At 37.8% G+C, this 16,066-nt stretch overlaps 1 protein-coding gene across 1 annotated transcript in view; it reads left to right on the top strand.

The window, feature by feature from the left end:
* The window catches only part of PPARGC1A (PPARG coactivator 1 alpha), an 85,492-nt gene extending 70,066 nt beyond the window's left edge, over nt 1-15,426 (top strand). Inside the window, exons 10-13 of the mRNA XM_075259932.1 lie at nt 44-164; nt 4,340-4,461; nt 5,737-5,888; nt 9,949-15,426. Coding sequence (XP_075116033.1) covers nt 44-164; nt 4,340-4,461; nt 5,737-5,888; nt 9,949-10,052 — 499 coding nt within the window. The 3' untranslated portion in view covers nt 10,053-15,426. The remainder of the gene's footprint in view (nt 1-43; nt 165-4,339; nt 4,462-5,736; nt 5,889-9,948) is intronic.
* The last annotated feature ends 640 nt before the right edge of the window (nt 15,427-16,066 follow it).

Genomic DNA, 16,066 nt, shown 5'->3' with positions numbered 1-16,066 from the left:
ATGCTGTTTATACTGTTCCTTAATTGGATGTATCAATTTCTAGATATGACAGTTATGAGGAATATCAACACGAGTGCCTGAAGAGGGAGGAGTATCGCAAGGAATATGAAAAGCGGGAGTCAGAGCGAGCAAAACAGAGGGAACGACAAAGGCAAAAAGCAATTGTGAGCAAACATTAAAATATATTAGTAAAATATGTAGTATCTATCCATCTATCTAATTAGTAGAGATGAGCGAGTAGTATTCGATCGAATACCTCGCTGCTGTAGCAATGTGTGTAAGCGGCTGAACACCTAGGGGTGTTCACCCCTTGGTGTTCGGCCGCTTACACGCATTCCTATGGCAGCGAGCTATTCAGTCGAATACTACTCGCTCATCTCTAATAATTATCGCTATCTTTCGTTCTATCCATCTAATCAAATATCTCTATCGTCTATCTAAAAAATTTGAAAAAATGAGACAGCAAACCAAAATTGGCAAAAACTGTAACTTTAATGTTGCCCAATTTGCATGTTTCAGTCCACGTCTAGTAGATCAGTTTAGCTTCATGAAACCTCTTTTCTGTTTTATCTATCTATCTATCTATCTATCTATCTATCTATCTATCTATCTATCATCTATCTAATTCAAAAAATTGAGGGAGCAAATCCAAATTAGCAAAAATTGCAGTGTTACTTTAATGTTGTCTGATATGCAACACTTCAGTCCATTTCTATTAGACCAGTTCAGCATCTTGGGGAACATCTATCTATCTATCTATCTATCTATCTATCTATCTATCTATCTATCTATCTATCTATCTATCTATCTATCTATCATCATATCTATCTATTTATCTATCTATCTATCTATCTATCTATCTATCTATCTATCTATCTATTTATCTATCTATATATTATCTATCTATCTATCTATCTATTTATCTATCTATATATTATCTATCTGTCTATCTTGCTATCAATTTGTCTATCTATCTATCTATCTATCTATCTATCTATCTATCTATCTACTGTATCTATCTACTCTATCTATCTATCTATCTATCTATCTATCTATCTATCTATCTATCTATCCATCTACCTATCCCTCTCATATCTAACTCTATCTATCTGTACCTCTTCTATCTATCTATCTATCTATCTATCTATCTATCTATCTGTCCCTCTCATATCTATCTATCTATCTATCTATCTATCTATCTATCTATCTATCTAGTTTTCTGCCCTAGTATTTCCATTTCTTGCCTTTTTATTTATCCTTATTATGGAAAATGAGTGAATTCTATGTTAAAAGAAAAGGAAAGAAGTAAACAAGGATATAAACAAACAGCCGTGTCATAAAAGAAGTGATTCTTTGAGGAGGCTGAAGGATGGCTAAGGACATATACTTAACATTGGTTCAAGGCCAGGGAGGGTGACATATGTGTCTGAGCAGGTGCTGAAGGACATTGCTATAAAGCATATGCATGGTATAGATTTCCCCAAGTTGCTTTGAAGTGATGGCTTCATAACTCACTAGGGGTCAATACAGATAAATCACCATCTTGCTGTTCATTACACAGTCTAGTGTAGGCAGCAGTGAGGTCACAACATGTCAGCCTGGGCAAATAGCTAGGATTTTATCAATGGGCCCGATGTGTGGTATTATTACCTACTGTACTACACTGGAATAAACAAGAAGCTGGATAAATGCCACAAGATGAATATATCTTTGCTTGTCTATAGCAATACTTAAAGTGAACATGCATATGCCCCATCTCCTACCGGAAGTGTCTGTTATTGGGTTAGTCTCCTATTTCCATTGGCAAGAATGCAAGTTTTCCCAAACCGAGCATACATGTGTATGGTGGGGTCGGGGGTATAGCTGATAAGTAAACGTTGCCCACCAGCTATTGAAAACAGGGCTGTGGAGTCAGATAGGGGCCAATTTTGGGTAGAGACAGAGTCGGAAAAAAAAGACAACTCTGACTTCAAGATAAAATAACTAATTATTTTTAATTAAACTATATCATTAATATATTGTATAATTAATTAGATACGTACCGGTAGTTTGTTACATATTTACCTTTATAGGAATTCAATCACTTACTTTTTAATGACTTAGAGGATATGTTCCAATGTGAACTTGTATGGGGACTTCCGATCCGTTCTGTTCCAATGAACGGATCGGACCCTTGGATGGCCTACTCGGACGTGTGCATGAAGATCCCTTTAGTCTGCTGAGAGAATGATGCTTCCTCTTCACAAGGAGGTTCTCCAGCCGTAAGGCAAAATACTCCCCCTACTGGAAAGTCAAAAAATTGGAAGTCATCTTCGAGTTTGAAGACCTGTCCCCAAGTCTTTGTTGACATTTACAAGTAGAGGTTACACAATCACATCTATAATGATGTAATTTATTATCCCTAATGTCTATATAAAGACTCTTCCAACCACCGAAGCAAAGCAACATATTTAATTTATTAAGTGTTCCTTTTAGAAGGCAATATGAAAACCTTCTTTCCTTGAATTTATTACCAATTGCTCCCAGTATCCAAAAAAGGTATATTCTGATCTGCATTTAATGACTCTATATGCATATGTATTGAATCCATCAGCCTAATGCACACATGAACCATTCTATAATAAGCAGAGCTTTAGTGTGCCAAGAAAAATGTTATATTGAGTGGATTTTAATAAAAAAGAGATATGGAATGGAGTTTCCGTCCAATTCCGCTTGGTATTAATATATGCCAAATACATCAAAACATACCATAAGTTTAGTCCCCAGGTTACATAGTGTTAATTAACCGCTTAAAAGCCATAACTGGAAGTTCTAAAATAGCTTCCAAATACGCATTTATAGAAATTCCAGGCATCCAAAGTAGACTTCAGCTGTAAATAGTTTAAGCATATTCAAAAATACAGGAAAAACCCCCCAAAAATCTAAAATATACTTTCGGCTTTTTGTTTTTTTGTATTGTTGAATTTACTTAAAAGGAGTCTACTATCACCAAATTCATTTCTAAGCCATTTATATGCCATTGTTGGGGCAGTAAACAATATACCGGTAGTGAACATACTTTTTTTTTTATATCAAAGAGCCATCTTATTAGTAAGAAAATCATCTATTAGGCCAAGGCTCCACTTTTTGGAACAGCTGTTTTTTTATTATAGATTTTTGAACTGAGCGGAAGGAAGAAGTATAAAAGTTTCCTAGATATGTCCCATTCCTTCCTCCCTTCCTTGGCCAAAAAACAGCATAGAAAAATCTGAAACAAAAAGAGCAGCGTTTTCGAAATGTAAGGCCTTAGCCTTAGGCTATTTTAGGCATGAGAAAACAGCAAGAACAGCTTGCGGATAATATCTGTATGTGATCCATGTACTCCAAGGACCCATACACTTAAATGAATGAGCCCACAATGCAAAAGTGATAGGAATAGGATCTGTCGTACAAGAATAGGTCGGTGTGATTCCCATTAAAAATACAGATAAGCACTGACCTTCCCATGAAATAAAGTTTGCAGGACCTTGCCCCACTACACATTGAACCTGAGCAAAGCCACACTTAATGTGGACGGGACTGGTGGTGGTCAACACTCCCATTCACTTCAGTGGGAGCGCCGGAGATAACTGAGTGCTGTATTTTGGCAATCTCTGGCGCTCCCATTGAAGTGAATGGAGGCGCCAACCATCACTCCCACCTACATTCAGCCTGGCTGCTCTCAGCTTGCGTGTGGAGAAGGATAATGCTCCGGCACACTTTAATTTATGGGACAAACCCTTTGTTTTGAGCTGTTCAGTGCACCCAGTGTGGCCATACCTGCTAGAGCACCCATTTTTGTCACCCCGTGCTGAATCCCAAAATAACAATATGGCAGGTCACAATGTTTGGTGACCATTGGTGACAATGAGTTTCCTGGAATGTTTGGCCATGCCTCAGTGCAGTAAACAGGTTATCTGAATATGAATTATAAATCTATTTTGACAGGATTAGTCATAACTATCTATTTTCTGGGATACTATCAAAGGATCCCTCAAATATTACAAAAATGGGAGTCGTTTGTACATATGCATGCTGTCAATACTTTCAAGTCCCATAGAGATGGAATGGAGCAGAAGCGCACACATCCAACCATTGCTCAATTCAATCAGGGGGCCCTTCATGATTAGGGGGGGTCCCAGTGGCGAGATCTTCAGGGATCAGACACTGTCATCTATCCTGTGGATAGGGGATAAGCCATGATTCTGCAACAGCCAATTTAGTTTAGAATGGGTATGATTAGTTTTTGTAAACTAGGTAACAATTTTTCAGTCCTTGTAATATTCTATATATTATATTGTGATGTTTTTTTCCTTTGCAGGAGGAGCACAGAGTTATTTACATTGGTAAGATGAGAACTAGCATGAGTCGTGCTGAACTGCGAGCCCGGTTTGAAGTTTTTGGTGAAATTGAAGAATGTACGGTCAATCTGCGGGATGATGGGTGAGTGTCCTTTTCAGAAATGCATTGAAATTTTGAAGTTACATTTTTATTGGTAACATTAGTTACATTGGTATCAGAAATTCTCACTAAGATTTTCTTAAGATGGTTATATATATTAAACTATTCTTGGCCATACTTGGCTATTTCATTGGGATCCTCAAACCTTGTAATGTATAATGATGTTTGGCCTATGTTTTGGGGAAATAAAGATCAGACATTATGGATTTCAGGAAAATAAGCCACCAGAGAAGTCCAAAGCAGCTTACTCCATTGGCACGTGGAAGTATGGATGAAGCATGCACGTGTATAAAAAGACTGGGAAGATTGGCTGTTGGCTAAACACTTATTGAGTAGCTGTTGAATGTGTATAGCCATCTTACTGGATATCTTCTTCTAAGATAGTCAGTCCTTAGGATATATCATTTAGAATAGTGCTTAAATTGGGTTTCAACGCCCGGTAAAAGAACCCTACAAGCAACGCTATCATTATACCAGAGGGTCTTTTCAGATCCTCGACTTTAATGATTGGAGGGCTAGGAGAAGTGAGGGAATATAAAAAAAACACTGTTACTTAACTCCCCTGTCTCCAGAAGCCTTTGGGCTTACTTGGTGACGTCACAGACGTCACATGGGTTGGGCTTGCGTTTTTATGCATTGTGACGCAAGCCCTGCTCAAGTGATGTCTCTTCCATCATTGAAGTTGGCCAACTTCAGCCTTTAGTGCGTCGAAGCCCAGGAGAGATAAGTAACATTGTTTTTTATGTTTGTATCCTCCCTTGGGTCTCCTATTATTATACTCTGGGGTCTGAGAATTCAGAGTTCCCCCAAAAAAATTGTTTCATAATTTAAGCACTGGTTTAGGACATCATCATTTTTTCACCATCTTTTCATAAATAAATTTCTGACCTGTTCCAATGTCTGACCTGTCTTGCTATAGTCAAGTAAGTGAAGTAGGAAGAGCTTAGTATAATTAGGGTTGTGTCAACCAAATTATGTTCCTGGAATAGATATTCACATTTATTGGAATGTCAGTAGGGATTTACAGGGTTATGTAGCACCCAAAATCTCATCTAATGTTGGGTACCTTGCTATAGGTAACTTTTAAGGGCTATGTCATCGAAGACAACCCTCTTGGTATATGAAGATACAAACGTATGGTGCAGATTTAGATTCTGTACATCATAATGATCATAGAGGGGGGCCATTAATACAATGTATAGATGTGTTAAATGGATTGTTCACTCACTCAAGTGGAATTTCCCCTCCTCATTGCAGAGACTGTTACGGTTTCATCACCTACCGCTACACCTGTGACGCGTTTGCTGCTCTTGAGAATGGATATACCCTGCGCAGGGCTAATGAACCCGACTTTGAGCTGTGCTTTTGCGAAAGAAAGCAGTTTTGCAAGTCCAACTATGCAGATTTAGGTATGGATTCCATTTATTTCATTCTGTTGGTTGGTGCCATTTTCATATGGAAGGATTTACCTTGACATAGTTGGTTGCGGGCTGGCAGAGATTTACTGGACGTCTCATTTATTGTTAATTTGTTATGAAAAATGAATTGCCGAGAATAAAGTACCAGCATATGGTAGAAGCTAATATATGCTCTATATTCTTTATAGCTCAGTAGTTAATTTCCATGCCGGTGCCACCGGCATCAGGCAGGCAATGCTAAAATGAAATGTTTGAGAAGGAAATGGCCATGGGTTATAAAACTTGTTTTTACATCACAAGGTTTTAATATCGTACATATGTTTTCAGTTGAAGCTTTTATAAGTTGAACCTTAGGCTAGGGTGTCAAGGTAACATTTGGTTGCCCATGGGTCGCAGTAAAATTATGCCATTATTGCAGTGTGTTCTCAGTGTTTCTCTATGGGTAACAAAGTCTTGGGTCATGTTCTGATCATTATACAATGATGGTCACAGGCTTTTCATAAATGTGTTGCCTGTAGCTAAACATTGAGGTTGCTTTATGGTTGTGGTAATGGCAAGATTTTGTGAACATCTAAGTCACCATGTAGTCCTGACCGTGACTTGGAATGATACATACTCCAGTCACATATGCAGTAATGTATTAAAGGGTTAGTTTTATGTGGACTTTGTAGACCAGGTGGTGACCACCTGATTTCCTTGGTTGACCTACATGGGGCCTACTCAAATTAATAGGTGGTCATGCAAAAAATATGGTCTTCCCGAGTCATCCATCTTTGCTTTGGGTATCTGCACTGGTTACTAGAGAAGGGTTCGAAGCTGCGACCCCTATCTATGATATCTGTGTGAAAAGCGACTTTCATAATAAGACAATCCTTAAAAGTTGTGTTATCATAATATGACAGCCAATAGATTGAAATTGACTGTATCTTGCATTGCAGTTAAGATGGCAATACCATTTAGATAGCTATTTGGTCAAAAGATTTTCTTACCAATTCCCCCATATGATGCACTCTTATCATGGCTGTGCACACATGCATTGTAAATAGGGAGTGGGGGTAACTCACTGACATACACTTCATGTATAGGTTTTCTCTCCTGGAAACCAAAGATTCTGGTATCTTGGAATCCAACAAAATGATATTTTTTTTCACCATGGCATCTCCTTTTGGTGGAAACTCAACCTACTTATTAGATGTTTGGCCAAAATCATTGGCTTGGACTGACATCCATCTTGTGTATAGAAACATAAATAAATAGTTTCATGTCGTCCATTCATATCTTGCTATAATATTTGCTATTTAATAAAGATTAACTTTGCATAATTTACTGTGGCTTCTATTAAAGTTTGACTCATGGCAGTCAAGCCTAAGTATGCAAGAGTTGCATTGAACTAGAGTCACGTAACAAGTACTCAGAAGAGAGGTCATTGTCTAGCCACATCCTTCAAATACTATATAGTTTAGTCCCTATTTGTGCTACATTTAGTAAACTTGGAAAAATAAATTATGACTTGTCAAACAATTGTGAATATTTTACTATAATTATACCAGTGGTATTATATTATACCATCCAAACTTGCACCGATAAGAGGTTCAGATACATAATATTGCCCATATTTGTATCATAATGTAACCAGTGTTTATGGCCATAACTGAGGACTTCTATAGTAAGCCGGACAGATAGGGGTGCCAGGACTATGGAGCCACTAGGTCAAGTCATTGGCTCCATCTCCGACTCCTCTATTTTTTAGAGCCAGTCTCTGACTCCTACTCCGACTTCATAAATGGCTGTGGTCAGTCAGAAAGAATAAAGTTGCTCTAATTGATTAAAAAATTGTGGTTGAATTACAATGAAAGTAAGGCCCCTTGCAGACAACCATTTCCTGGGTGCTGGCCAATGATGAACAGCATGACCGGTGCACATGGATGTGGACCGGTGCAGAGCCACTAAATTGGACAGGAATAGGACCTGTCCTGAGTTTTACGGCCCACACTGTTGGCTGCACATGGGACCATATAATTCACAGTTGTGTGTGTGTGGGCGGAAAGAGATAAATGGGTCAGGGTCGGCACAGTGGCTCGGTGGTTAGCACTGCAGTCTTGGGTTTAAATCCAACCAAGGGCAACATCTGCAAGGACTTGGTATGTTCTTGCCATTTTTGCGCGGGTTTCCTCCTACACTCCAAAGGCAAACTGATAGAGGGAAAAAGAATGGATAAGTGTGCTATCTGGGAAAAACCCAGATAGCACACTGAGCCACTCCATGGTCGTTGGCAAGGGGCCTAAATATGTATCAAACTATACATGTAATGAATTATACAATATTAATAATTGTATAATATAATGTATTCATTTCATTTTGAAACCGGAGTCATTAATTTTCCAAAATTTGGTCCCGACACTCGACAGCCCCGAGGGTCGCGAGTCACGTCTGGCTCCCAAGCTACTGGGTTGGGGACCACTGTGCTAATTAATGAGACACCATAAATTACAGCATCCTATGATATACCCATCTTCACAAGTGTAGGCCATATTTGCTCATATTTTTTCCATGAATTGTATGTATGTCGGAAAGGCTACACTCTTCATCGAGAGCTCAAGCTTGCATGCAGTGCAAGATTTATTTTCTATTTACTTGTTGGTGGATTGAAATAGTCAGATGCGGCATGACGCTGTGTGTCTACCTTATTTAACACCTCCGTAATGTAGAGGGGCTTAGACAGAGCTGGAGAGTAAACACAGCTGTTTGAATAACAGGACTCTGGTTAGTACGCTGTAATCAACTCAAACAAAGTAACGATGCCCGGGGGAGACCTGCGGAAATAAAGGAAATGCCAGTGCGAGGGGATTGCTATTTATTTAGTATTTTACACCATGGATTCACATTTAAAACTATTCAGAATTATTTGATTGCTTAGGTTTTATTTGCTTCCAGTATTTTCTTAGAATGTAATTTTAATTTGGAGGTAAAAGAAGCTCAGTGGTTACGTACAATGGATCAGTATAAAAAAAACAAGCTTATTTGTTATACTTTTTAATTAATTTATTTATTTTAAAAAAAATTTATTTTATTACTTTTTTTTTTTTAATACAAGAAGATTATAAGCCCATCACCATTAATAGCATAATGGTAATGGTAAATTGAGCAATGCAGTTTTGCGCGAAAATTTGGATCAAAAATATAGAAATACAATATGCCCTACAATACAATATTAAGCTATTTATGCTAAGTTCCTATTTCTATAAGAAAAATTATATTTGTGCTAAGAAACTTCGAAAATGTAAATAATACCTATAACAGAGCCCCCCATTTACCATTGGTATCATCTTGTGTGGTCAGGGCTTGGACATGATAGTTAATTATTAGAGATGAGCGAGTAGTATTTGATCGAGTAGGTATTCGATCGAATACTACGGTATTCGAAATACTCATACTCGATCGAGTACTACTCGCTATTCGAATGGAAAAGTTTGATGCAGAACCAGCATTGATTGGCTGAATGCTATACAGTCGGCCAATCAATGCTGGTTCTTCTCCTACCTATAGAAGTCTTCTCCGAGCAGCTTCCCCGTGGCGTCTTCCGGCTCTTCATTCACTCTGCCAGGCATCGGACCTGGGCAGAGCCGACTGCGCATGCCCGCTTGTAGTGCGGGCATGCGCAGTCGGCTCTGCCCAGGCCTGATGCCTGGCAGAGTGAATTCAGAGCCGGAAGATGCCGCGGGGACGCTGCACGGAGAAGACTTCTTGGAGGATCCAGCCCGACCCTCACTCGTGGACTTGGTAAGTATAATTTGATTGAATGTTGTCCCCCATCCGGCTCAGGAGGAGACCGGCAAACCCCGCACATCGCCTCAGAGGTTCCGGCCTGCCTCCTGAGACCCGGAAGCGGGGACTTGGGGATACAGAGGGGAGAGGGCCTCCTCATAACACAAACACAATAGATAGGATATACAAAAAAAACTGAATATTCTGCTATATTATGTCTATTGAGCTTGAAATTCAAATTTATATTTGTTTTATTTACCAATTATATTATTTTTTCAACTTCCAGATTCAAATTCAGATGACTTCGATCCTGCTTCCACCAAAAGCAAATATGACTCCATGGATTTTGACAGTTTGCTTAAAGAGGCACAAAGAAGCCTGCGCAGGTAACATGCATCACCACCACGCCCAATGGAATGATGGAGAATACCTCACGGACAACTCGTCCTCCAATAAGAGACTCTTGAAAGTCAAACCTAGGAATTTCTCCTACTTTACACTCTCCGTTCTTCAATGGTTTACATGAACACAGCTGCTGAAGACTAAAGAGGCAATGGGATTGTTAGACAAGCGCGGAAAGCCATGGGTGTCAGATGATTCCTCACTTTCACAGTCGCCGTTGTATCACTCGAATAAAGACGAGACATGCTTTTCATTGGAGATGAAAGTGCCAGCCAACTGTGAAAACTTCTCCATTCAAACCTGATTATTCTGGAAAAGTCGAGAGATCGCTATTTATCATGGGAATATTGGAGGATCTGTAAGCTGCTGATACTCAACTGCAATGCAATCTACACTTTGTCTAATTTTGATCATCATCCCATAGGAAAAAAAAAATATAAAAAAAACAAAAAAACATTGCAATATAGATAACGCCTTAGTAACTTTTTTTTTATTGGGAATCTCGCGAAGAAACCTAAAAAAAGTGGCATTTTTTTTTAGCACACGCAAGTCTCTTTACTCTTCATTAGTCTCAGATTCTGACACCCATGCAATTGTCTACAATGTTGTTCGTCAACATCGAAAGCCTTGTAAATGGTCGATTTCACAGCTTGTTCAGCATTATATATATATATATAAATATATATAAATATATTTTATTTTCTGATGAGTGGATGTGGTGTTACATAATAAACGAGAGCTGAGTAAAACTATCTGAATCAGTGTCCAGGTAGTTTCTACCACTGCATAGTACTGGTCAAGTATTTACAGATGTTCCCTGCTCTTCTGCCGGGGAGATGTGCAAGCGGACATATTGCCCGTGTCTCTGGCAGAGAATGGGTTCTATGGAGTATTTTTATTTTGTGTACATAGAGTATGACAATGTTCTTTATTTGTTACTGCTATGCACTGTAAATGCAGCCTTCTTTTCAATACGGAAAAAAAGAAATTTTTCTTAAAATCGAGAATATTCAAAATGTAACTATATAAGGTGAACCACCTGTTGTATACTAATCTATTTAGGAGCTGACTTTATGCTTATATATATTTGATTGTAAGGAAAAAAAAAAGAAAAATGACAGTGTGTGCGTGTTTAATTTTTTAAAATTTTTTCCTTTTTTTTGGGGTGCACAATAATCGCTTTAAGCACACTCATCGCTATTTTTTGGTGAGCTTCCATATAACTGTTTTGAGAAGGATTACATTGGCCCGCCTAAGGCTTCTGTCGCATGGAGAACGTGTCTCATCCTTCCGTGTAAGTGTCTTCATCTGCAGTAATACATAATCAGTTCGAGGATTTACCATATCAGAGGTCTTGTTAACGTTCGTAGTGATTTTTTTAAGGAAAAAAAAACTATTATTCTTCGTATTATTGTGAGTCAGGAATGAATGTATGATTTGATTACTATCACAATAGACCATTGTGCGTTTTCTTCTCGGATAAGCTGCTGGGTGACTCAGCACTGTGCACCATATGTGGGTGATATTTTTGTCTAAACACTGTTTAATAAGCCAGTAACTTTTTTTTTTTTTTTTTCGGCACTGTTGGAATTTTTTGGCAAAAGCCAATGTTTTTACTGTTGTGCATCCTTTTTGAGAAACTGATATTCCATTCCTTTGTTTACTGAAGACATATTGATCAGTTAACACTTTCATGTTTGTTACAGTAATATGCTGATTAAACAAGATATGGCCAGTTGAAAGGATGCTAACACTTTCTTAATACTATCACATGCTACGGGTGAACCCCCCCGTTGCACGGTAGTGTTGACTATGCATTAGTGTAGTCACAGCTTCGCTGCTGTACTACTGATCCTTTAAGACGTTGTCTTGGTAGGAGGCCAACGTAAGGTTGGTTTCCATATGAACAATGATCTTTTACACTGAATCATTTTAATCTCTTCACGCACAGCTTTCCTGTATTGCTAACCTGCTGATGGGTTAACCCTTGTTCCGCAACTTAATGTATTCAAGTGGAATTAATTACGAGAACCGCGTTTCCCATATCCATCAGCTCATAGCTGACTGAACTCTACGTTACGTGTGGTGCGTGTTTAGCAATGCAAATATTTTTTCACAAATGTTAATCAGTCACAGTTTTTGCAACAGTTTGTAAAATCTTTTGGATGAATATTGCTACTATTATAAATGGTTTAAAGAATACATTTTTAGGAATAATTGGTGAATGTACACAAAAAAAGAAAAACGATTACTGATTTTGCTAGAATCCTTTTTGTTCTGTAATGTAACCAGGTTCAGTGCGAGAAGGTATTGGGTCAAGCCATTTGCATCAGGAATTCAGTACTCTGGTTGCTGCTGTCCACGTCAGCTTGGTGAACTGCCGTGTACAATAAACTGGAGTGCCAAAGATTGTTTAACCCTCCATGATTTTTGACTCTTTATTTTTGCCATTTGCTACAATAACATTTCAGGAGATTAGAACATCACTGGGGGTCATTTTGCTACATTATACCTACATAACATGTTTGTTTTTTACCATATCTGGGCAATTCATTCACCCATCAATTTTTTAACCAAAAATGATAGAAGAAGAAGAATCATAGAAGAAAAGGTAAAGGTTACCAGAGCGTTTTATTTCTTCTATCTTCAACCTTATCCATTTTTGGTGGGGGAAAATGGACATTGGCTACTAGGACACTAAAAATCAACTATATGTTGGGGTGTATCTAAAAAGATCTGTGCACAAAAATATCCAATATTTCACAAAAATTTCTACAGTTAGAATATTTCCATCTCACCCTTTGTATCAGTATTTGGCTCAACTTTCTAAGGGGGCGGTCACACTACTGCCGCTGTCCGCAAAGGGGTTTCCATCCTAAATTCCGGGGAAACTGGACGGGGACAGCTTGAATGGGTATTTAAAGGTATTTGCTGGGGTCTGTACGCAGCCTCTCCACCTGGAAACCATTTTTTATGCATGGAAACAAAGTCCTGCATACACGACTTTCTGTCCGTTCCAAAAAAACGGTTTCCAGATGGAGAGGCTGCATACAGACACTGCCGGTCACGTTTAAATGAATGGATTTTATAGCTGACCGCCGGCATGCCATCCCCTGTCCAGTTTCCCCAGGGTTTAGGACGGAGACCCCTGGGTGGACAGTGACGGTAGTATGAACGCCCCTTAACTTTACAAGCTGCACAAATATTATTAAAAAGCTTAATTTTTTAAAAAATATTTTCAAAAATGGTTACATATACGGATTACATTTTAGGTATACAACCTCAGATATCATCATCATCATCAAGAAGACAACACGTCCAGATGTGTAAAGGGGTTGTCTGAGGTTAGGAAAAAACATATTTTTACGAACCTTGTCCATGGGCTAAGTTTGGTATTGTAGCCTAGGTTTCAAGATTATAAGACTGAGCTGTAATACTAGACTTAGGGATTGTTGGTACTGCTTTTAGGAAAAAACTTTTTCCAATCTTGTACAACCACAATATAAAATGTATGTATTTAATATTAACTCATCTAGCAAAAAATGACCCCTTTTGCTGTTTTAAACGGGCCTGTACACACAATGGTGGCAACCATTTTATGGAACGTACCATTATGCAGCCTACCAATATTCCAGGAAACAATTACATCATTCTAAGGCACGACCTCACTAATGTTTATGAGGCCGGTCTTATATCTATGAGTTACTGGGTCCTATTTATTTTTTAGGAATATTTATAGACTGTACGTTCATTTTTGGTACCATGGCAAACCAGATTACAATGAGTTGAAGTGGCCTATACATTGGCTGTGTTCACGGTTTATCACCAGCAAGTTTTATTTAAAAAAAAAAAAATTCCACTGTCTGTAAAATTGCCGGAGACTTTTTTTTTTTTTTTTTTTCCATTTCTCATTTCCATGTAGGTAGATAGCAATAAATAAAAACCTATAACCACACATGTTATTTCCACGGGTTCCCTGTTACTTTATGGACAGCTTTAATCCGTGTAATGGTTGTATTTATGTAGGTTACAAAAAAAATGCAGGTATTTTATCTTGTTTAATTATGTGATCGCCAAACGAAAAAAAACTAAAGTTTACAGATTTTTTTCTTTCTCAATTTTCTGTTGTACAAAAAATAAAATAAAAGTATATATTAAAAGCAATAAATTATTTTTAAGAAATCAATGTTTAATATATCATATTATGTGTTGAAGACCAGATGCATTGCCTATTTTGCCTTTAAATTATGTAATCAGATGTTTTAATACATTCTATTTTTCCCTGTATTGCTGAAATGAATTGAACATGTGCGTTGATTTGTTTCTTTTTAAGCAGATAAACTATTGTTGATTTTTTTTTTTTTTGTTAATTTTTTTTTTTTTTTTTTGGCAGACCTGACAATTGCTCTCTCCTACAATCGCAGTTCCTCTGTGTTCAAATATATACAAGAACAGAAATTTTATGTTCAGGGGCATTGAAACATATTTTGGGATCATATATAATTGGCATTCAGTTTTTTTTTATTTTTTTTTCATGATTACCATACATTAAAAAAAAATTCAGATAGACAGCATACCACTACCATTCTGTGGATAAGAATAATAAAAAAATAATTAAAATTTAAAAAATTGAAAATTGTGTAAAACTGCTAGATTTGACGTGTAGTAGCTGCTTTTTCTGCTTTATAGTAGTTTAAAATTCTATGGCTGTGCCCTTTGTGGAAAAAAAAAAAAGTCAATTTTAAACATTTTTCAAAAAATGTACTATTCAATGTTAGATTTGAAATTTTACATTAAAGTAGCCTATAAGATTGTGCTATACATTTTTTGCCAAAGATGGTTGCACAGGACGGAACGATTGTGCAATCGGAGGGAGAGACGTTGGGTCATTTGAAATAATAATAAAAAAATATGAATAATAATAATAATAATAATAAAAGCACTTCATCCCTTTAGATTTAGTTGATGATTCTGTGTCCTTTTTGATATCTGTAAATCTGAGAACTTCAATCATTGTAGATTCAAACCTATCTGATGATCTAGAATAGCCATATACGATAATGTGATGATTCTAAATCTGTACTTGTGTGACAGACATTATCAATACTATGAACAACTGACTGGATTGCGCTACTGTAAGATTTGTAGATGAAAATGTACTAATGGTGGTAAAATTGTGCTTAACAGGCAATCAAAGCTTTTAGTTAGCCCACCCCACCGCCCGGGGTCGAGGTTCCACCTGCCAAGTCTACATGTACTGTGGTTTTATTCATTGTATACAAATTCCTGTGATTATTTTTTTAATGTGCAGAACACATTGGCCTCACTGAGCTAATAAAGGGAAACAAATGTTTCAAATAAACACCTGGTTTTCGCTTTTTTCTTTAAAAAAAAAAATATATACTGATTTGGTAGAGAAGATTGCTGCTTCAAGCAGGGGTGGGCAATTAATTTCCCCATGGGGCCATATGAGAAATTGGAATGGTTTTAGAGGAACAGACTAATACTTAAAGGAGTTTTCCGGGCAAAAAAAATCATTTTTAAAAAGATCTGTTAGTGCTATCAATGGCTTAATAAGTGCACCAAAATACCTTTCGCAGTGTTTGAGTGACTTCTGGCTTTCTCTGGGAGTTCCTGGTGTCCTCTGCATTTGTTTACATGGGTAGCTTCCTGCTGTCTTAGCCTATAACTATCATGATGCATTGCAGTGCACTCAGATTCCCCATCACAACCCTCCCCCGTTTCCCTAGCTAGCCTGCAGACTATTAGCCCTACCTACCTAGCTAACTAACTCAACTCCCCCAACCCCCACCCCACCCTCATACCTGTCTTCTCGTCCTGGAGATGACTTTGAGGTGCCGCTGTCCCCTCTTCTGCCCACACTTGGGATCCAGAAATGGCGTCTGCACAATAGAACGCTAGCAGAAGCCACACATGCAGAATAGTTACTTCTTTTTGCTTCTGCCGGCGTTCTAATGCTTGTGAAAGAAGCAACACCCAGC

The sequence above is a fragment of the Leptodactylus fuscus genome, chromosome 1 (assembly GCF_031893055.1).
Source record: "Leptodactylus fuscus isolate aLepFus1 chromosome 1, aLepFus1.hap2, whole genome shotgun sequence".
NCBI classification, from domain to species: domain Eukaryota; kingdom Metazoa; phylum Chordata; class Amphibia; order Anura; family Leptodactylidae; genus Leptodactylus; species Leptodactylus fuscus.
This window is presented reverse-complemented; position numbering and strand designations above follow the sequence as displayed.